The sequence below is a fragment of the Physeter macrocephalus genome, chromosome 15 (assembly GCF_002837175.3).
Source record: "Physeter macrocephalus isolate SW-GA chromosome 15, ASM283717v5, whole genome shotgun sequence".
Classification (NCBI taxonomy): domain Eukaryota; kingdom Metazoa; phylum Chordata; class Mammalia; order Artiodactyla; family Physeteridae; genus Physeter; species Physeter macrocephalus.
In genome coordinates this window covers 72,856,514-72,878,628 of record NC_041228.1, presented here as the reverse complement: position 1 = coordinate 72,878,628, position 22,115 = coordinate 72,856,514, and the positions used below count along the sequence as shown (strand labels likewise).

At 43.3% G+C, this 22,115-nt stretch overlaps 1 protein-coding gene across 7 annotated transcripts in view; it reads left to right on the top strand.

Annotated features, from left to right (window-relative positions):
• The window catches only part of CLVS1 (clavesin 1), a 246,674-nt gene that overhangs the window by 198,352 nt on the left and 26,207 nt on the right, over positions 1-22,115 (top strand). For all 7 annotated transcript variants that reach the window (XM_055091287.1, XM_055091286.1, XM_028500704.2 and 4 more), the window contains one exon: positions 19,636-19,746. In XM_055091287.1, coding sequence (XP_054947262.1) covers positions 19,636-19,746 — 111 coding nt within the window. The remainder of the gene's footprint in view (positions 1-19,635; positions 19,747-22,115) is intronic.

Sequence of the window (22,115 nt, the reverse complement as noted above, 5' to 3'; positions counted from 1 at the left end):
ATATGTATATGTATAACTGATTCACTTTGTTATAAAGCAGAAACTAACACACCATTGTAAAGCAATTATACTCCAATAAAGATGTTTAAAAAAAAAGTGCATCTCAAAGCATAACCAGAATGAGCAAAATGTGCCGTGCATTGTGTGGTCCCTCCTCCACCGGCCCCGCCTTGCAGATGAGACCACCTCCCACGGGTCCCCTCCCCGCTTCCTCCTCTCCTAGGCTGTGGCATCAGGGCCAGGCGCTTACTTCTTTATTAACTCGTGTCACCCCAAAACTCATATGAGTAAGTGTCAAACTGCTGTAACTTGTGCCGAGTTACAGCTCTTTATTATGTAGTAGTACTAAAAATTAAAATATTCTTCAAGTCAGGCCATTTAGAAATTTTTCTAATTCGCAGAACACATTAAACTAATGATGCTAATTAGCTTACTCAAAACAAACCCATCATGACTTTTACATCTTTTCTAGGGCACGACCAGCATAGATAATATTCTATAGGGATTTCTCCTTGCAAGGGACACAGGCTTTCCTTTCTCACCTAATTATAAATATCTTCCAAAATGCAATCTGTGCGGTGTTATATAATTGTGCTTAAAAACGTTTTTCAATAAGGGGAATGTGTCCTAAATCTAACCAAATATATATCAAAATATAAATGTACAATTATAAAAGTGTTTGGGGAAAATTTATTGTGCTCCCCGTTCTACAAGATGGGCATATGTGTACTGCCCACATGGATTTATAAAGATTCTAAGTGTACTGTGAAGTCTGTTTATTGGCCACCAAACACATACACACAAGCAAAACCTAATATTTAATGATACAACGAGTAACAGCCATTTTCTTTGCCTGACTCAGATTAATGGAATATTTTTTCTTTTTTTTTTAAAGAATGATTTTCTTATATAAGTTCTCTGAAAACACTATTCAGGGAGATTTCATCTGTGCCCCCTTGTCCTCTTGCCTCTTGACGGAATTATTACCCAACAGCTAGTAGAGGCATCCAAATACATGTGCTGACTAAACAGCTACGTTTTTCAAATATTACCAGGATTTCAAATATTCCCTTTCCGCTACCTAAGAGGAAACCATGTTTGACCAAAGTGTCTCTCAGGAGAGTGGACTGAACTAAGATGGAAGTGTAATTTGAGCAATAGCAAAGGATTAGAATGGTTAGTTTGCAAATATGACAACATTGATTTTCTGTACGTAGCAAAGGCGTCTCATTTACAAATCAAGAGTCATCTGCAGAGACTTGGGAACATTTATCAACGATTTATAAGATTATTACGTGAGACTCCAGAACACAGACCATCTCTGTCTATACTCAGACACACAGACACACACACACACACACACACACACCACATAAAGCCATCCTGCATTATACACAGATATACCTGTTGAATTCTATATCACAATGGAGAGGACTAATTAGCAAATTTGTTAATGAGCTCCTGTTTTTTTCCCCAAAGTTGTCAGATGTAATAATTAATCTGTTTTCCTAAACTGTCTGCCATTATTATCTACATGAGTGCCTCTCAGTGAACACAGGGACTTCACAAAGGTTTTACTCTTCCGGCAGAGCCAAGACTCCAGGGCACCAAGGGTTGTGGCAAAGCACAGACATTTCCCTGACCAATGGCTACATTGGGCATAGAGTACCTCACAAAAGACTCACTCCTCATTTGTTTGTTCTATATCACCAGCAGCAAATAACCATAGACACAAATATATAGACACCAAAGTGGCTTGGACTCACCTCTAAAGTAAGATAAGTAGCAGATAATTCATTTGTTCTCCTGCAGCAGTAGAAGCTTTGCTAATCAGGCAGTAGGTTACATAGATTTGCCTTTAATTACTTACATGTTAAGTAAAAGGCACATGTTCTCCTACATCCACTAATAGTCAAATATCACAAGTATTATACACTATGTATAAAATGGCTGCAGTTATTTGTTTTCTTGCATCTTTCCCCTATCAAACTGTCTCTCTCAAGGGAGGCTACCCAGTCACTTTATCGCTGTGTCTCTAATACCTCCACCCAGCCACGGTGGGTCTCGTTAGATTATTGATGGCAAAGAGCTGGAAGCACATATGAGTTACTCTGGAAGATTTGTGTGTTTTCTTTTTCAATTGGAACTGTTCACATAAAGGAAATGCACAGGGAACGTATCCTGAAGATTAAATCCCTACATTTTATGCAGTGGAAATGCACTTGCTATGAGCTCTTTATCCACGTGGATATTAAGAATATAGTTTAAAAATGACTACTTACATCTTGGCAAGGGGCTCCAGGAGTTTTTGATCATCCTTGTGCAGCTGGCTCAACTCCTCAAATGTCCAGTTGAGCCTGTACATAGCAGCAGCAGTTACATTAACCTATGTGTGAGATCTAGCTCTTAATGCCCAGCTACAGAATCTGCCTGTGGTCAGCTGGGATTCCCCTTCCAGAAAGAAGTCTTGGTTATAAAATGGTGTTAACATTTCAGAAGGACTGAAGGGTTTAGATTAACACCTCAAACCTCATTCTTATAATTTCCCCCCAATTATGACAGCAGTTATAACAAGTTAGTGAGCAGAGGCTTGCCATGCCTCTCTCTTCACCTCTTTTCATTACATTCTTTGTTGCCTTCACAAGGCTGACCTTTCTTTAACTGAGTTCTTTGCTGTTCATCCTCAGGGAAGAGATAGCTACATTGGGAGGGGGTGATATATTTTTATTTCACCCAATATGTCCAAAACAGTGTGATTTCAACATAAAATACAAATTTTAAACTATTAAAGAGATGGTTTAGATTTTTAGTACTTACTAAGTCTTCAAAATTTGGTGGGTATTTTGTACTGACACCACATCCCAATTTGGATAAGACACATTTCAACTGTTCAGTAACCACGTGTGTCTAGAGGCACTGGACTGCCTATCAGCTATAGCTCGTTGCAGCTTACGCTGGATGCCAGGTAGATAGAGAACTGATGGTGGTTCTGGGCCATAAATGTTAGAGGAAAGCCACTATATCTAGGAAAGAACGTGCATTTTTCTGTTTGTAGAAGCATCAGGATTTTTGTGGTCAAGATGAACACAGTTCTGTTAGAGCTGCGTAACTCGCTCTTCGAGAGAGCCCCAGGTCTTGCTGTAGAGGAAACAGATCTATACAGCCCGGGATGTAGTGGGTACACAAGGTCTTAGAGAATCTCAAACCTTTCTGTTGCTCACTGATTCAGCCAGTGATGAGACAGCTCTTCAGGATCCTAGACAAATACTGCTACTCAGATTTCTTCATAAATGTTCATTGGATGAGAGACCAAATGACCCAGTAACCCAACTACCAATTCTCTGATACACAATATTTGCAGCTCTCAGCTAATAAGCTCCTGCTCATTTTCATGTTGGTATTCGGTTTAAAGTGCTTTCATATTTCATCAGAATAATTTTTTCTCTCTCATAAGGTCATAATTTTCATTGGATTATAAGTCTCCTTCTGTTCAAGAATAAAACTAATTTATTACACTATGCACAAGGAGCTGTATTTGGATTCTCGAGTTATAATGTATTTCATCAAGACTGAATCTCAACTCTGATTTAAAAAACCAGCTGTATTGAAATATAATTCACATACCACAGAATTAACCCCTTTTAAGTGCCCAATTCAGTGAGTTGTAGTTTATTCACAGAGCTGTCCAACCATCACCACTGTTTAATTTCAGAACATTTTCATCACCCTACATAGAAACTCTGTACCCAATGGCACTCACTACTCAGTACCCCTGCCCGCAAACCCCATGTAGCTTCATTTCAATTGCAAAAATCACCTTAAAGGCTGAATTGAATGTTTTTGTGATTAGAGAAGACAGTGAACTTTTTTGGTGTGGTGGTTTCTCTTATTCATTTGTTCTATAAATATTTATTGAATACTGTCTGGGGTATACAAGAGGGAAGAGAGTAGACAGTTCTGCGTGTTAGCTATGGTTCTTTTTTGAGATAAACTCTGAGTACACAGACTAGCTCTCTTTTCTGTGCTTGACTGCTGAAAGATCTGATACAACTCCATTTTGCATGAAGTGAGCGTTTTAAGCTGGTAGAGCACCAACATTTGGTATCTCTGGCCCTACAGAGCTGTGAATACATTTTCACAAGTTTATTTAGAGTTAGAACCTGGCTCCAAACAGGAGACCACAGGATATAAGTGAAGAATTTTGGCTTGTTTCCACCTCACACTTTGCCTCGATTCTACTCTATTTCAGCGGAAAACCAACCAGGGTATAGCCCATGAATACCAACCATCATTTCCTGCACTCATTATCCCAACATACACTCCCTCCTCCTGGGGGTCCGTAGCGCCACCTTAATATACTCAAAACATTCTTATGGGCATTAATTTCTATTGCATGAATTCTTTGATGCAGGAAAGGCTTACCTGACAGTCAATTCCCACAATACCTAGCCACTTCTAGCTCACGATTTTATTGCTTCCCTGTATGTTTGCTAATGGTTTTCTGTGTTTGTCTTATCTTCCTGACGAGAATGAGGTGGCCTTGAGAATAGAGACCAGTGTGTCCCTGTCCCGCACCACCACTGTGTCCTGATGCTGTTAATACATGACAAATCATGCAATTGGTTTAGCTGTCGGGTAGAAAGCTGTGGGTTGAGCCGCTGTTTCTACTGACTCCCGTTTTATAATAGTTAAACAGAGAGTTGGGCCCCTGACAACTGGTATGGCCATGTCCCTGCATTTGGTTTTCAGCCCGGCACCCTCTTTCACGGGATGTGCCTTGTGTCTGATCTGAGCACCTGCTCTGTGCCTGGCTCTGGGCCAGGTGTTTGAAAGCAGCCTCCCTCCCCTGTATCCTCACGTCCATCATTGCATTTGTGCCATGGTACAACGCGGGCTGTGTTTCCTGTCTCCCTCCCTGGACTGGGAGCATCTCATGGGCAGAGTGGAGTTCTACACAGAGCCTGGCGCCCAGCAGGCTCTCAGATTAATTTTTGTCATGTGAATAAATACATTAAAAGGCAGTTGTTCGCAGCTCTCGGACTAGCCAAAAAGACAGCACACACACATCTGAAACAATGAGAGAACGAGACCGTATCACTGAAAGGGTTAATTGTGCACAGCCGACAACGTGTAAACCGAATAAGCTTTAGGTACCCGTATCGTCTGGTATAAGTAAAACATGTTTGAAAAGTATAATCCAACCACTAAAACTCATTTTACAGTACAGCAGACTTTTATCTGCATCTTTTTTTTTTTTTTTTGCGGTACGCTGGCCTCTCACTGCCGTGGCCTCTCCCGTCGCGGAGCACAGGCTCCGGACGCGCAGGCGCAGCGGCCACGGCTCACGGGCCCAGCCGCTCCGCGGCACGTGGGATCCTCCCGGACCGGGGCGCGAACCCGCGTCCCCTGCATCGGCAGGTGGACTCGCAACCACTGCGCCACCAGGGAAGCCCATAAGCTTTAGGTACCCGTATCGTCTGGTATAAGTAAAACATGTTTGAAAAGTATAATCCAACCACTAAAACTCATTTTACAGTACAGCAGACTTTTATCTGCATCTTTTTTTTTTTTTTTTGCGGTACGCTGGCCTCTCACTGCCGTGGCCTCTCCCGTCGCGGAGCACAGGCTCCGGACGCGCAGGCGCAGCGGCCACGGCTCACGGGCCCAGCCGCTCCGCGGCACGTGGGATCCTCCCGGACCGGGGCGCGACCCCGCGTCCCCTGCATCGGCAGGTGGACTCGCAACCACTGCGCCACCAGGGAAGCCCTATCTGCATCTTTTGAAGAGCTTTAAAGGAGATGTAACTTACGTTCAATAACAACACTTCACGAAATCACCTTTCTTTGTCTGCCCATCTTGTACTCCTTGCTTCTCTGCAGCCTCTCACCCCGGTCCCCAAGTCTCTCCCCTCACTCGATGGGCACCTACTTTGTAGGCATCTGCCCCTTGGCTTTTTCTCAGTGCCATACTCAGCCTCTCTGGCTTCCTTGACTCCCTCTGTTTCACTCATTATCCCAAGTCGGCACTGCAGAAAAGAGCCAAGAGCGTCACCCACTGAGCAAGAGTGTCCTTCCTTCCTAGAAGTGGGTGGAGGTGGGGAGGGGAGCAAAGAGGACTTATATGGGTGAAGACTACGACCACTCCAGTAGTCGTTTCGTCCCTGTTACCAGTGAAATAAGATTAAGAAATGGAGAGGATCTAACAGGGCTGGTAAAGAGCTGTCCTCTCCATCTGGGGACACGTCACTTGATGTTGTGATGTAAATAGCGGCAAGCTCACAGAAGTTGTTTATGACCACTTAACCTAAACTTGATGGGACATCTTGCCGCCTCACCAAACACAGACTATGAATCGCTCCTCTCAGGAAGGGGTTCTCTGGTCTTCGAAATTCTCTTCGGTCCTTTCCTACAGGAGCCTCAGCTCCCCGTTTCAACACAATCTGTGGCCGGGGGTAAACAGAGGTCCTACCTGGACGGATCACACACGCGTCTTCTGTGCTGATGTGTGGAGCTGAATCCACCAGGCTCCTCAAGCTAAGTCGGCCCTGTGAGGGTTCAAGTCCATTTACCTGAGGAATCGAAGGACCCGTTGCTTTGAAATTCCACGGTGTGAGCCTCCAACCCAGAGGCAAAAATTCAGTAACGTCATAACACAGCATCCGTGTGTCAGTCAGGGTCCAGCCAGGAAAACAGAAACAAACCATAATAAGTATTTAAAACAGAGGTAACTTAATTTAACACAGGGAATTGGGTACACCAATCTGAGAAGACAAACAGGGATGATGGGGCAAGCTGGAGATTAGCAGGAACAGGAAGCAGAGACCTACCTGAGGCTGAAAGACAAAGCGCTCCTGGGGCCCAGCGGCGGAACCCACACAGGGCTGTCCCAAGGGACAGGAGCCTGGAGGAAAGGCCACCCAAGCTAGAACCACGTGGGGGAAATGTCCTGGTTTCTCCTCCATCCCACCCACCTCCGAGTTCCCCGTTGGCTGAAAAGGAACCTGGGAGGGTGGCCTGGGTGCAGGGGCAGAAACCCTGCACTCTAGCTCAGGGAGGGGAGGGTGAGTGATGGACCTACCCTGGGGTAAACAGGCCCAGGACACACACAATCCCCGTGAGATATCACTGACAAAGCTGGGGAAAATAAGGATGCGACGGAAAGACAGGCTTGGCACGCAGAAGCGGCCTGGTCACCCGCGCACGCCCACACCTATGCCACGAGAGGGGACATGCAGGGCCTATACCGGTTGCCAGACACGGCGGATGACACACTCTGATCCAGTGAAGCCTCACAATCGCCTGCAGAATTTTGCCAGCAGCAAACTAGGCCCAGAGAGATGAAGCAACTTGCCCAGGGTTGTACTGCGTGTAGCTTTGGGATCAGAGCTCGCTGAAGGCGAGTTTCCATCCACCGTGCTGCCCCTGAAACACAGTGTTGCGTTCTCAAAGGTGTCGACGAATACGTGCCATTCGGCGACGCCACTGGAGGGACAGAGCCGGTGCTGCGGCAGGGAGAGCTGGGGCTCCTCCACCTTCCTTTGCAGGCTTCCTTCTCAGCTCTGCAGTTCTCCTCTGCCACCGACACTCACATCCTCCGCTCGGCCCCCATCACCACCCGCCGCGCACAGACGCACACAGACGCACACAAACCTCGCGGCCGAAACAGCTCCAGGTCTGCTCCCGGGCAATAACGGGAGAGAAATAACTGGAGTGTTACCCTGACAGTGGCGTCCTTATTTTACCAGGAGATCAGCTCTATGGCAGAGACATGATTCTTTAATGATGGATCTGCAGCTTGTAGAAGGGGGGTGGGGATTTGGCCTCACCTCTGAGGTAACGCCCACATAAGTCACAGCTTGCTGACAAGGCTGACGTTGGAATTTTTTTGCTGTTGTTGTAAATTTGAATGCATTTAATCCTAAATTTGGGAGGCCTCAATTATAAACACGGAAGAGAAAAGCCAAAAGATAGACATATACCAATTACGCACTGGGGTCTGTGGTGTGTGTGTACGTGTGTGTGTGTGTGTGTGTAAGGGGAGAGAGAACAAAATAAGGATTTTTATCCTGAGTTAATAGTCAATTACAGAGCTAGAGTTAGTGGATAAAATGTTAACTAAAATTAAGTACAAAGGAGGAAACATTATAGCATCTGAGTAAGATCCCTAGAATCTTTTCCCTCAAGTAGAGGATTCCCATTTCTTAAGTCGGAAGTCCACAGAGGGGATGTGGCTAGGAGAGCAAATCTGAACATTGTGTGGATACAAAAAGACACATTCTTCCCCATGGAGCTGATTGAGAAGCTCCCTGATGATCAGATGATCCCTGAAGATGTTATCCTGTAGATATGTGTGTATGCATGATATCATTAAAAGAATTTTCTTGACGATAATAGGTAATTCTGGAAGCTCTAATCTGAAATGGAATACCTTAATGATGTAATTTTCAATAAATATAGTGGTTTTGCTGGTATAAAATATAAAGTACTTATAAGAATTTGTGTTACTAATAAAAAACTGGAAAGCCATTTTCCCCAAGGTATTTTATAATGATGGAGGTAGAAAATATCTAATTTTATCGGGAATAATCTTCTCTCATTTGGCCCTTAAATTCCTGAAGATTCTCACAGCTGAGTTAAAAGCACAAGCAGTAGAATTTAGAATCTAACACGTCCTGTTGGTGAGCTGTTATTTCCTCTGGGATCATTTCTATCATTTTTAAAAGAACTGTCCCTGTAAGCTGCTGTGTCCATGATAAAAATTACTCAAATATTTATAATGGTCAATATTTATTAGAGAACTGATTGGGAGTTTTAAGTTGTACCCTTAAAATAGCACTTAGGCCACTGCAACATATAAATAAGTGTATAAAACTCTTGTAAAGTCTACGTAACTGCCAAAACTCTTTTGCAGATGCATTTATAAATCATAAATATATGAATGCATGAGATCTCTAAGATGCTTAAATCAAATGTTAAATTTCAAGGCACCATTTGTGTACTTGTGTTGGGATTTAGGGAGAATTTCCTTTGGATAGTGCAGTAAGTGGTTACGAGACAAAATGGGCCCCATTCCACATGGTAGACAGATGAGCTTAAAGAAGAAGTGGATGAGGTAGTTTTTCAAAGAAAGGGAAAAAAATTCCCCAAGATCAGTTATTTGCCCTCCACGTTCATGGTGTGTTGTTTTCATCCAGAAAAGCAGCAACCATATCTAGGCAGTAAAAAGCAGTATTCTCTGCCTGTGTGAGAGGAGACTTGGGCTTTGCTCAGGTCCAGCCTGGCTCTTCTCTGGGATCCCAGGTCATTATGACCTGTCAGCCGTCTCCACAGGCTCTGCTACCGTTGGTGCCCTGCTCTCAAGGTGACACCAAATCAGTGCTTAACGTGGTCCTGTTTCAAGGCAAGATTCTGCTCTATCCTAACCTCAGACGAACATAGGTACCATTGAAACTCTAATGGATGGCGTGGTTCTTTCCCCAGACCTGAGGTCAAGTAATTGGGATGGAAATATAGACGGATGTCTCAGGAGGAGAGTCAGTTCTGTTCTTTGTTCCAGCAAAAAGTTGCAGGGCGTCTCTTTTTAAGATCACGGGTAAGCTGGGTGAAATATGAATAATACAGATTTTCAAGTGACTAAAGCACAGTTCAAACTTTAAAAAGAGATAAAGTGATATCTTGAAATCACATGTTTGCTCCCTATAACTATATGACTTTCATAGTAGATTTCTTTAAAATGGTATCCGACAATATTCAAACTGTCACACTGCCAACTCAAGTCTGACCAATCCACGTACCTGAAGTACATTGTTTTCTGACTTACACAGAGAGGTGAGGAAGTCCAATATTTTCCCTTGTGGATTTTCTAGAATATTAGTTTTGGTTAATAGATAACCTCCCCCAAATGGATCTTATGTTGTAAAACGCCTAGGAAACAAAAGGTTAAACAAAGTTCAATTGGTTTCTTTGCCACCAGACTTTTTCAAAGGCTTTAATTAAGTAGACCAACATGTTCTTTTACTTCCTAAGAGAAGGTCAAGAATGCAGTGTTTCACTTGGAATCCTCTTCTTGTACGAGGAGACCCTTCAGAATAATATGTTGCAGTACCTATTTTGGGAAATGCTAGTTGACCTGATCCCTTTCTGTGGAGGTGGTAAGGATGTTCCCACCACAGGCTTTTTGCTCCTGTTCCCTCTGCCTGAAATACTAGCCCCAGGCAGCCACATGGCTGGCTTCCCACATCATCTTGGGTCTTTACTCGGAGGTGACTTTCTCAGTGAGGCCTTCCCTGATCAACTTTTTAAAATTCAGGTCCCTTTCTCAACATTCGCTAGCCTTCTTCCCTGTTTATTTTCCAACGTGGCACCTTCTAGCTTTTTTTCCCCTCTATCTTTTGTTTATTATCTCTCCCTCCCTCCCAAATGGAGGGTAAGTTCCTTGAAGGCAGGGACCACCCTATTGCCACGCTCAAGGGACAGCTCTCAGCCTGCATTTTATTCAGGCTGTTATTTTATTCAACACCATCGAATGCTCCATCAACTGTGAAAATACCGAGACAGTCTGAAAATGCTCCCTTCACTCAGCTTCCAGGACACTGTCCTCTTTCCTGCCTGACTGGCCACCCTTCAGATATCTGTCCTGGATTCTTCTCATATTTGTGCCTTTAAACATGGCAAAGCTGAGGGCTCAGTCCTGAGATCTCACCTCTGCTCTAGCTTCACTCACAAAGCACGTGGATGCGAACATCATCTACAAGCTGAAAACTCCCAAGTCATTTCGGCAGCCCAGACGTCCCTACCCATCGTTGTAGTGGCCGAGCTCATCAGGGCAGGATAAGCTATGCTGAGTTTGGTTTTACTAAGAGAATGAAAGTTTACTTCTTACCTGCTGTCCTTGGTAGGCAGCTCCACTAAGCATGGATCTCTCCTCCAGCAAGTGGCTCATAAGTTGGGGCTCCTTGCATCTGGGGCTCCCCCATCTTCCAGGGCATCAGAGTTCTTCATTTCCAGCCATGTGGAAGAGAGGGAAAAAAAAGCCTGGGAGATTCACATCTATTTTGTTGGAGTATAGAAGTGGTGAATCTTTCTTACTTCTGCCTACGTCCCGCTCTCCAGAACTTGGTCGTATGCCTCATCTTGTAACATGGGGGCAGGGAAGTGTAGTTTAGCCAGGTTCCCAGACAGGGGAGAAGACCAGGCTACAGGTGAGCTCCACCAACTCCACTGCTAGGAGGAAGAAGCAGTACCACAAATAAATTTCATGGTTTTGTCTTAATAGAATCCTCCCTGCTGTTTATTCTGGAGATGGGTTACTGCTAGCTTTTGATATGGAGAAGTGATGTATATCTAGTGATTAGAAAATAAATTGTGCTCAAATACAAGAAAATTTTCAGCTGACTCAAATCTCCTACAGAATGAGGCCATGTTAAAATGATTTTATCTACGCTATAAAAGTACAATGTTCCCTAATAAGGCAGGGCCAGTATGGAGAGATTCAAGTTGATCTTTAAAACTTCCAGAGCGCTCATTAGGAATACTTGTTCATTCTTTTCTAATAACAACTGAAACTCTTTAAATGACGGCACTTTCAAACCATGAGGACAGTCCTCTTGTAAATGTCATCTAAAGCGCTCGCAGCTAAAGCAAGATTTAGAAATTTTAACTTGGATTTGAGATTTATGCTTTGAAATGTTTATTGTTTTATCTCAATTAGTGAGCATATGCACCCTTAAAACCCTCATGAAGATGGTCGACAATCCAAATTTTGCTGACATATATAGAGTTTGTATGAACCTTCAGTAGGAGATAAGAGCTTCAACTATAAGAACTGACAGGTCTGGATTCAACTTCATTCAGTCTCTTACTTGATGTGTGAACTTGAGCAAGTTTTTAACTACTCTAAGTAAGATTATGTTTCCTCATCTGTAAAACTGGGATATTATAGACACTATAACACAGGTATTATACCTACATAAGATTGTCATGGGTGTGATATGAGATAACATATATAAAAATTCCTGGCAGATACTAAGTGCCCGATTCTTAACTATTAAATTACCTTTACTGACTTTAATGTTTTCTCTTAAATTATATCTATTAAGACTTTAACATCTTACTACACTTACTTATTACGAGCTTAGTTACAGACCAAAGATATTTTCGTGGTTAAAATTTTAACATTTGCCAGAAGGTTTGCTTCGAGTGAGCTCTGTGTTCCTTTGACCGTGCTTCTTTCTCTAAGACGCACCATGGTTTTGTGACTGTAGGGCCTAAAGGGTGAAGCACATCGTATCTTCCGGCATTGACTGCCCGTGCAAATCAGTGATTCAAGCAATCTGGATTTCTCCACTAACTGGCTTTTAAATAATGAGCAACAATCATCTATTTACCACATAAGGCCCCTGAGGGAAACTTGAAGATGAAGTATTGTGTACTTACCACAATGAATTTGCTATTTCATAGTCAACTAGAAGCCCTTTTATAGGCTACTGTGGTTAGAGAAGCAGGAGTGATCTTTCTGGCAAATTAAATGTTCTTTGCTTGAGCTCAGCTCTGCTGACTCAGAGTGACCAGGCTGGATGGATTTGCAGGCTACCCCTTCTCTCCTCCCAACAGAGGTCACTTCCTTGAGGACAGTCACCTCCTTGGTCGCCTTGCCTGGCCAGCAATGAGATTGCCAGAGCCCAGGAAGAATGCAGTTCTCCTCTTTGGTGCTCTATTAAGTAGGAAGTAAAAAAAACAAAACAAAAACCAGTTGGTTTTCTTGCTCTGTAGACTTTCCTACCAGGTGTGAGGCAGATATCAGGGTAATGAAGATACTCTTAGTTTACAGTCACGTTTTCTGTTGTCTCGGCAAAAATTTGACGGGCACGCGCCATGAGATAGATGGTTTTTGATCTCTTTCCCTTCCGTCCTCCCTCCCTGCCTCCCTGCCTCCTTTCCTTCCTTTTAATTAAAAAAAAATTTTTTTAAATAGAGATTATCTGTAAGCTCATTCTTAGAAAACAGTGGGGCTAGGAAAAATGTAGGGTCTCCTGGTCACAAATAAACCCTTGAAGACTCTCCAACATAGTCACGTATATTTATTAATCACCAAATCTTTGGATAGCTCTTTTATAGAAGGCTTTCTTATTTGGCCTCTGCAGCATGTTCAGCTTTCCCTGATCTTCACCTCCGGTTATCTATGCTGTTTATTAGCTCTGCTCTAAGAGACTACCATAAACCACAGAGGCTAAACTCTGATCTGTGTCTTTCTCTCAAACGAAGCATCGCAGTTTCCCTGTCTATCCCACTGGACAATGAATGGATTGGACACAGAAGTGCATGTCCTGTACCCCTGCACCCCTGCATTTCACTTATATGATGAGCTCAATAACTGCATGGTGGACTGTTGACCAGAATGGAATATGAAAAATATCATCAAGGAACACTGTTTAGGTTGTAGCCAGGGAAGATTCTGAGTTTGATCTGCTCGTCTGAACCGGTTTGATAGAAGGCCAGTTTTGCTTACTCTGTTTAGGAGAATTGCCAGAGCATTATGACAGTTCTAGGATCTGCAGATAAAAAAAAATTTCATCCTTTAGCATGCCCTGATCTGAACCTGCATAAAAAGCCCAAGCCCTTCCTACCCTCAAGAGAACAGTGGGTTGGTACAGCTTCTCAGAAATCAATGATGCCTTCTAGGAGCATATATTCAAAGAAAATCCATAGCCCGTAATCAGCTGGAGCTATCTCCCAGCGGCGTCCGAATAAGCGTGCTCTTTTCTCTCTCATGCTTGCTACTGACGTATGTAAAGCATTTGGCGTGTAACTGTTATTGCATGAGCTCTCCATTTCCTTGCAAATAGGTGGATAGGTGGCTTTCACACTAATGAGTACCACACTGTGTAATAGAAACCCATCATCATGAAATATAGCATTTTTAGAAGGCTCTCTTGCATCAGGGAAGCCCATTTATGCTGCTGAAAATGTTTTTATCTGTCTGCTTTGATGTGGGAAATGGGTGTCATTAGTGGGACATGAACCAAATCCTAACTTCATGCTTGTGTCCTCGTGTTGCCTTCAGACCTACATACGTGCAGTTCGGTGAATGAATGGAGGCCTTCAGCCAAGGTCCTGAAAGACACTCAGAGCCACCACAGGGAAGAAGGCAGAAGGTCTAAAAGACAGCTCATGTGCTCATCCTCTCTCTCTTTCCTTCTTTGCCTTTGGTTTTCAGAGGAATCTTAACAGATGGGGAGAGGGCATAGTATCTGTGAATTGGAGTGGCCCTGCTCCGGTTTCCACATAAGAACAGCAGAAGAAGTGAGGAAGGATGGGAGTTAGAGCCAGATGGAGCAGAGCTCCCCAGGCCTTGCCAGGCAATGTGATTTTGAGGTCAGGTGTGTCTTGAACCCTGTTGGAAGTATGTTTGCCTGCAGGCATTACACACTTAGCGAATATCGCTGGTAAGTGCTTTATCATCCAGCAGGAAACTCGGCCAACTGCCACCAGTAACATCTGTAACTGATTGTCAAGGAAAGGGGGAGGAAATAGTTTTGGCTCTACCATGTTGCTCCTAAATCTTGATCAAACACAAGAAAAGGCAGCTCAGCGATGCCTGAATAGTGCCAGTGTGAAAATGAAGTGCAAATGTAGTGCCCACTTAAAAATGAAGGCTATTTCTAATGGACTGCAAGAATCACTTAATGCTGCCCAAGACTCCCAAAGAAAAGAGAGAAGAGCCCCTTCGAATGTCCTGCAGTGTATCCTGTGCCTTACCATTTACCTTGGCATTCTTTGTGTAACACTTCATATAAGACAGTAAAGATTAGCCTTAGAAAAGCTTCTACTATACTTAAAAAAATGGCTACTCCTATTGCGGAGTTTTGAAATATTCACAGTAATCATGTTCTTTGATTTTATTTTGAGATAACTGTAGACTCACGCGCAGTTGTAGGAGAAACTACAGAGCAATTCTGTACAACCTTTATTCAGCTTCCTCCACTGGTAGCATCTTGCAAAACTTCAAAGCAATAGCACAACCAGAATACTGACGTCCGTAGAGCCAAGTTACAGGACATTTTCATCACCGCAAGGCTCTCTCTTGTTACCCATTTATCAGTCTCGCAGGGCGTTAACAGTTATCCTCTCCCTGGGAATTCCTTCTAGGGAGCTGACCTTGATTCTTTAATTAGCCTCAGGCCTAAGCCCTGGTACCTTGCACGGCTCTGAAAGAGTCATGCCACGTCCCTGATGCTGGGACTCTGGTTCACCCTCTTATTTTCCACAGTAGAGTCCCATCTCCAATACTCATTCCACAGTTACATTTCTGAACAACAGAATGTACAGTAGAACCTCCTCTATCTCCTTCTCTTTCCTAGTTGATTTATCCCACGCAACTGGCTTTCCCAATTTCTTCAAAAAACTTTTTTTCCTGCATGTTCAGACCTATTTCTTATTACCCCACCACTCTCTTGGTCACTGGCTCCTCCTCCTTCATTCATTTTTTTTTTCACCTCTTTATTGGAGTATAATTGCTTTACGATGGTGTGTTAGTTTCTGCTTTATAACATAGTGAATCAGCTATACGTATACATATGTCCCCATATCTCGTCCCTACTTCTTACACTCTCTGGTATCAGATCCTTATTTTAATAACCCTGGAATGCTCTGACTTTTATCTGGTGTAGGAAAATAAGGCAGATGGATGAGAATAGCCTTCTCTGAGTATTCAGAGAGCAAAGAGGGGATCCTAGCTTCAGATTTTCAGGCCAATCATTGAGCCAGTATTCCACTTAGGAGGGATTTAGAGGTAGCACTCTTTGAATGTGGAGTTAGAATGCCTCGGGGACTGGTTTGGAAGATATGCTTGCTAGATTATCTAGTGTGAACATGTATTTGTGTGACTTGGGGGTTAGAGGAAGGACTGATTATTAGCGATGTTAGCACTCCAAGCTACCTCTTGTGTCACCACTATCCCAAAGAAAAATATTAGAGAAGCATGACCGTAAATTTAAAAAAAGGACACCAAGGAACACAAACCTGACCTCAGCAGCTTAGGGCATGAGTAGAGCTCAGGTAGAGAAGGAGGGAGTCAAAGTACCAGAAGGCCGTGGCGATGGCCATTTCTGCCAAGTGCTTTAAGGAATATAATCCAGTGTTTTTCCTGTAGTCGACACTCGTAAGTATGTGCTGAATTGAAGAGGTGCCAGGTCTGAACTGATTGTTCAGTGAGGAATGAAAGACAGTAAACCAGTCATTACATAAAGGCAATTTTCTGTTTTCCCCTCTCCTCTGTAAACTCTACCTTGTATTATTTGATACTGATTATTTGATGTTATTTCACCAGTATCAAGCAGGCCATCAGCTGTCCAATGTAAAAACATCAAGTCCAATGTACAAAACGTGATCCCATTTAGAAAGGAAAGAAGGAAGAAAAGGAGGGACTAAAGGAAAGGGAGGGAGGGAAGCAGGAAAGGAGAGCTTGGGTAATCACTAGAGCTCTTCACCAACCCTTCTGGTCTCTTCTTTACCAGCCACGTGGTAGAATTAGACTTCCTGACTCCCTAGGAGTCAGCCACGTGTTTGGCCTGTAAAACGTGACAGATGAAGCCTGTCACTTCTGGCAGCCAACCTTACGAGCTAAGGTGTGATTCGCCATGCTGTCTCCCTCAGCTGTGGCAGCCCTGTCCCAGACGGGGAGGCTACATCCCGGGCTCAGAGCAAATCAAGCCCGGCTCCTGCCAGCCCTGCAAGGACATTCTGTGTGAACGAGAAATAAATCTTTACAGTTTTAAATGATAAAAAGCAGGGGTTGTGTGTTACTATAACATAACGTAGCCTGTCCTGAATGCTAGAACATAGGAAGTAACACAGTCTTCTGCAGTAGGATGGTAGGTGTTTTTTCTCTTCTTCTTTCTTATCTTTTTGTATTTTCTAATTTTTCAAATAATTTTAAAAATCAATTTTATACTCTTCTAGAATGGGTATATTTTTTGTAATAAGGAAATGAATTAATTTAAAATAAACTAGGGAAAAGATAATGTTTATGATTTGAAGGTTTATCATTCAAAATTATATTTTTATTGATAAATGCATGAAATACACAAAAATTAATGCCACGTTCTTGAACCTGGGGTATGTTTTTGGAGCATACTCTTTAGTCACCAAGAACTCTGGAAAACAAAATGTCACACTGTCATGGAATCAAGGTTTACCATCTTGAGATAGGTCTGCTCCAGCCCCTAAGAAATGCACCTTCGTGAGGGTGGTGGACTCCTTTGGGGTCCTGGGAGACATTTGTGTGACAGACAACTTCCCGTTTACCTGTGGTTTGCTAAAGAGATCAGGCAAAACGACCAAGAATGATGGGCATTGCTTAACACTCTGTTTTCTAATTTTCCCTTCCCTCAGCCTTCCCTGTGCACAATACACACACACACACACACACACACACACACACACACACACACACACACACCATAATTAAGAATGCAGTCAGGCTCATTCGAGGATAACCGTACCATTTGCACGTTGCCCTTCTTACACAGGAGAGCCTTGTTACATGTGTTTATCTGCACATATTTATTTGCCGACCTGAATGAGATCAATAAGATCTCATGCCTTCAAGATGGCAGACTCAAAGCCAGGGCCAACCCACAGACAACTGATGGGTCTCAGCCCTGTGTTTTTTCTTTCAATCTCTTCTGACACAAATCGAAGACAGTGCTGCTGTCTTTGAGGACTGAGATTCCATAGACAAAAATTAGGAGTCTCTAGATATTTTGTAAAGGTTAATGTTTTCTTTGAGATTTTACCTAGTGCCTTTGCAGTATTATTTACAGGGTTTTCTTCCACTTGACCAACCTAGAAATATAGTAGACTCTCAATAGAAATAAAAACCTTCTTATTGGTCCTATTGAAAAGGATAGTAAAGCCCTGGTTTACAGATAAACGCTTTGCTCTTTTTCTCCTTCTACAGCCCCACAACCCACGTTTAGCATGTAAGACAATGAATTATAGTTATTTTTAGTTCTGGATAACAAGTTCAAAAGGCCCCAAAAGACTGAGGTTATTGCTTAGCACTCATTGCAAAGGAAAACCTTCTGGGAAAGGTCTTTCTTTTTAAGAAACCAAAGAATTTTTAGATCCAAAACTGTACTTGAAAGAGAAAAGAAAACCTTATTAAGAACTTCTACTTTTCTAAATTTACATTTGCAATAGTGAGAGATTATGACAAATGTGCAAATTGGTATAAACGGTCTCTCCATCCTTACTTGGTGGTTTCATTAAGTTTTTTAAAAAATAGAATAAACAAAAGAAAAAATACATACCCCTCAAAACAAAGACCTTTTACTGAAATTGTCTAGTTTAACCTTCAAAATATTTAATTCCTTTGTACTCTGTAAAATGTCTAGACAGAGGCAAAATTATTGTTAAATTTTTTAAAGGTCGACCTTTAAGCACAGATCCATGAACTTACATTGGAAACCAGGTCTCAATGTAGAAGGTGCCCATGGAGCCTATAGACGCAAAGGTTCTGAAAAAAGTTAATAACCCTCATTCTTTGTGACTAAAAAAGCCCCAGGCAGGGCATTTCATACACCGCAAGGAGCAGCTAGTGGCCTGAACTGTTAGCTCAGATAACGAGGCTCCTGCTTTCATCCCATCTCTCGCTAACATTCTACAAAGATGTTTGTTGCAATGAAATTGATTGCCAGCACGCTTGGCAATTCGAATTGCATTAGATGTTCCTTCTATTTTAATGCCATTAACCACACGAATGCAACCTTTGGAAGCCCTATATCAGGAGCTCAGGACCTGGTGCCGTGGGACTAGCTCAGGTTTTATGGTCAAGGTCCCTTGTTCTGTGGATCTAATTAGCACGCAGAGCAGCTTCTCAGCTTCTAAAGTGTAAGCTTATGCCCTGAGGTGGATTCTAAAACTGAAAGCATTTTTTAATAATGCTCTTATTTCCTGATATCTGCAAAATGTGTTCATCTGCAGAAAAGGAGAACCTCAATTAGGGGAATCAACTAGCCCATCAATGAGCAAATGTCTGTCCCTGGGACCTACTGTGTGGATCCCAGGTTGAAGTAAGGAGCCAGCTCTGAAATCTGTGAAAAGGAGGCACGGATGTTGGATGCTGTCAGACTTTGGAGGATTTCAGAGAGCCCCATCTCTGAAGAGCCTTTGAAATCCTTTCCCAACCCCTTCCTGCACAGCTTCAGTCACCCAGAAAGTAGAGTTATTGTCATGATCACCCAGTGGAGAGGGCTGGAGCCGGAGAGCAGAGGATGAGGGTAAAGGGTAAAGAAAGCCATCTTGTAGGGCTCATGGGAACCGAAGCCTTGGTGCCCTGACACTACGAAGAACCTCAACTCCTTCACTCTCTGGGCTGCAAATGCTCTGGTGTCATGTCGGAGGTCATATAATTGTGACTTGGAAAAGACAGGCCTGATGTATGATTTCTCACTTGTGGAGCCACAGGCAAAGAGGGACGCGAGGGTAACAGAGAAGACCTTAACAGCTGGGAAGTAAGGGTGTTTCCTGTCTCTCCCTCCCCTAGCTGGTGCTTCAGTCTGAGAGAAGAAGCAGGCTGTTCCCATCTAACCGGTGATGTGTGCTGACTGGTGTGCGTTTCTTTCTTTCCACCCAGGACAGCTTTCCTGCCCGCTTCGGAGGAGTCCATTTTGTCAACCAGCCCTGGTACATCCATGCCCTGTACACGCTCATCAAGCCATTCCTTAAAGACAAGACCAGGAAACGGGTAATGAAAACAAAAACCCAGAGGGGGGATTCGGAGGCACAATTACAAAGCCTGTCCTCTCTCTCTCTTTCTCTCTCTCTCTCTCTCTCTCTCTCTCTCTCTCTCTCTCTCTCCCTCTCTCTCTCCCTCTCTCTGTATTTTTCATTGTGTTTTTTCCTGCTTTTCCTCTCTCTCTCTCTCTCTCTCTCTCTCTCTCTCTCTCTCTCTCTCCCTCTCTCTCTCCCTCTCTCTGTATTTTTCATTGTGTTTTTTCCTGCTTTTCTGTAGTCCCTGAGCATTTGAGCCTCAGCTGGAGTTCGCAAATGGCCTGAATTTAATCAGTAATTTAGTAGAACTGAGTTATTTTACAGTCCGGGTGACAAACCAAAGGAAACATTGAAGGCATGCAAATACCAGATGCCCCTTTTACTGTAAATGCTTGTGGGAAATATGGGTTCAAGCAGCTTCCTGTTCATGGAATATTTTAAGAGCTAGCATTTTGTCCTGTGAATGTATTATTGCTACGAAGAATACTGATGAATTGTATTTTTCCCCATGGCTCTTGGGTCATAGCTGCCAGCTCCATCACCTTTGAGATTGGGAAAGCATTCTTCTTTGGAAATAATAGAGCTCGTAGGAAGAAGGCTTTTAAAATCTTGATTGCATCAGCTGATGACATTTGGGAAGCCAGCCTCTTCCACTAGAGCTGGGTATTTTTTCACGGCATTCTGATTAGCTGAGAAACCGAACATTCTTTAACCACTCGTAATCTCAGTTTCTTCATTTATAAAACGGAAAAACTAACACCCACATCGCAGAGTGGTTGGAGTAATTTAATGACACAGAAAGCATAAAGCCATTCATGTAGTAGAGGCTCCATGACACCAGTTTCTCTTTCCCATTTAGCTCTCTTTTCTTGTAAGCTTTCCGATTTCAGCTATCACCTGGTTCAGGGACATCACCTCTTAAAGGAACCAGGGCCAGTCTTACAGCGCCTTACATAGGCCTCTATGCCCCAGGGACCCCGTGCTGGGGAAGAGCTCTGAGTATTCAGTGGGGAATGACGATGTGAGGGACACCCTCCCATACACACTCTGCAGGTTTCCTAACTCCTAGACCTCAGATGCTTCCAGATCCTTAGGAAACACTGCAGTAGGGTATGGGATACGGGGTAATTCCGCTGTCCCCACATGACTGTGGAACTGGGAACTAGAATTCACCAGCCCCAAGAGGCAGAGACATTCTGGAACATTCTGCAATCCGTCTGGGGTTCACGACAGTGATAAGGGCAGAGAAGTGCCCTAGCCTGTTCCCAGTGTGGCTTCATGCTTCCTACTGGCTTCATTTTCTACTTAAGAAGGATCCAGTGGGCATTCCTCCCACAAAGCAATCGACATTCGTGCTGTGCCATTGAAGGGGGTTTCTGGAGCTCTGGGTGCAGAACAGAATCTGACAGGTGGGGATTCCACCTCCTACCTGCTGAATTCCTCGACCTCACAGGACCCCCGGAGACAGGGCCACTTTCAACAGCGCTCCTTTTCCTCTAAGAACTGGAAGTGTTGCGTCGGTGGGTACCAGGGCCAGTATTTTGCTCCAGCTTTTCCGTGCTTCAAATACTACAATTCCTCCAGTGAGACATTTTGCAAAAGCCAGAATATGTGAATTTCTTCCAAAAAATTCTTGTTAAAATTCAGTCACAGCCAACAATCCAGTGTCAGAAAATGTGCACTGTTTTCTGAAGTGCTACAGTATTCTTGTGAAGAATTTTAACACTTAGCTTCTTGTCCCCTTCCTCTTTAAATGATGGCATTACATCACAAGTTCAAATCAGTACAACAGAACAAAATAGCAAGTATTTATTATATACTTATATAGTACACGATAATAAACAGGCACACCTCGGAGATATCGCGGGTTCGGTTCCAGACCCACCGCGAAAAGGCGAGTATTGTGATAAAGTAGTCTATTAAGTGTGCAGTAGCATTATGTCTAAAAAATGTTCATACCTTTACCTCTTGCCCTGCTGGTGGGAATGTAAATGATACGGCCACTATGGAGACCAGCATGGAGGGTCCTTAGAAAACTACAAAGAGAACTACCATACGACCCAGCAATCCCACTACTGGGCATATACCCTGAGAAAACCATAATTCAAAAAGAGTCATGTACCGCAATGTCCATCGCAGCTCTATGTACAATAGCCAGGACACGGAAGCGACCTAAGTGTCCATCGACAGATGAATGGATAAAGAAGGTGTGGCACGTATATACAATGGAATATTACTCAGCCATAAAAAGAAACGAAATTGAGTTATTTGTAGTGAGGCAAAGGGACCTAGAGACTGTCATTCAGAGTGAAGTAAGTCAGAAAGAGAAAAACGAATACCGTA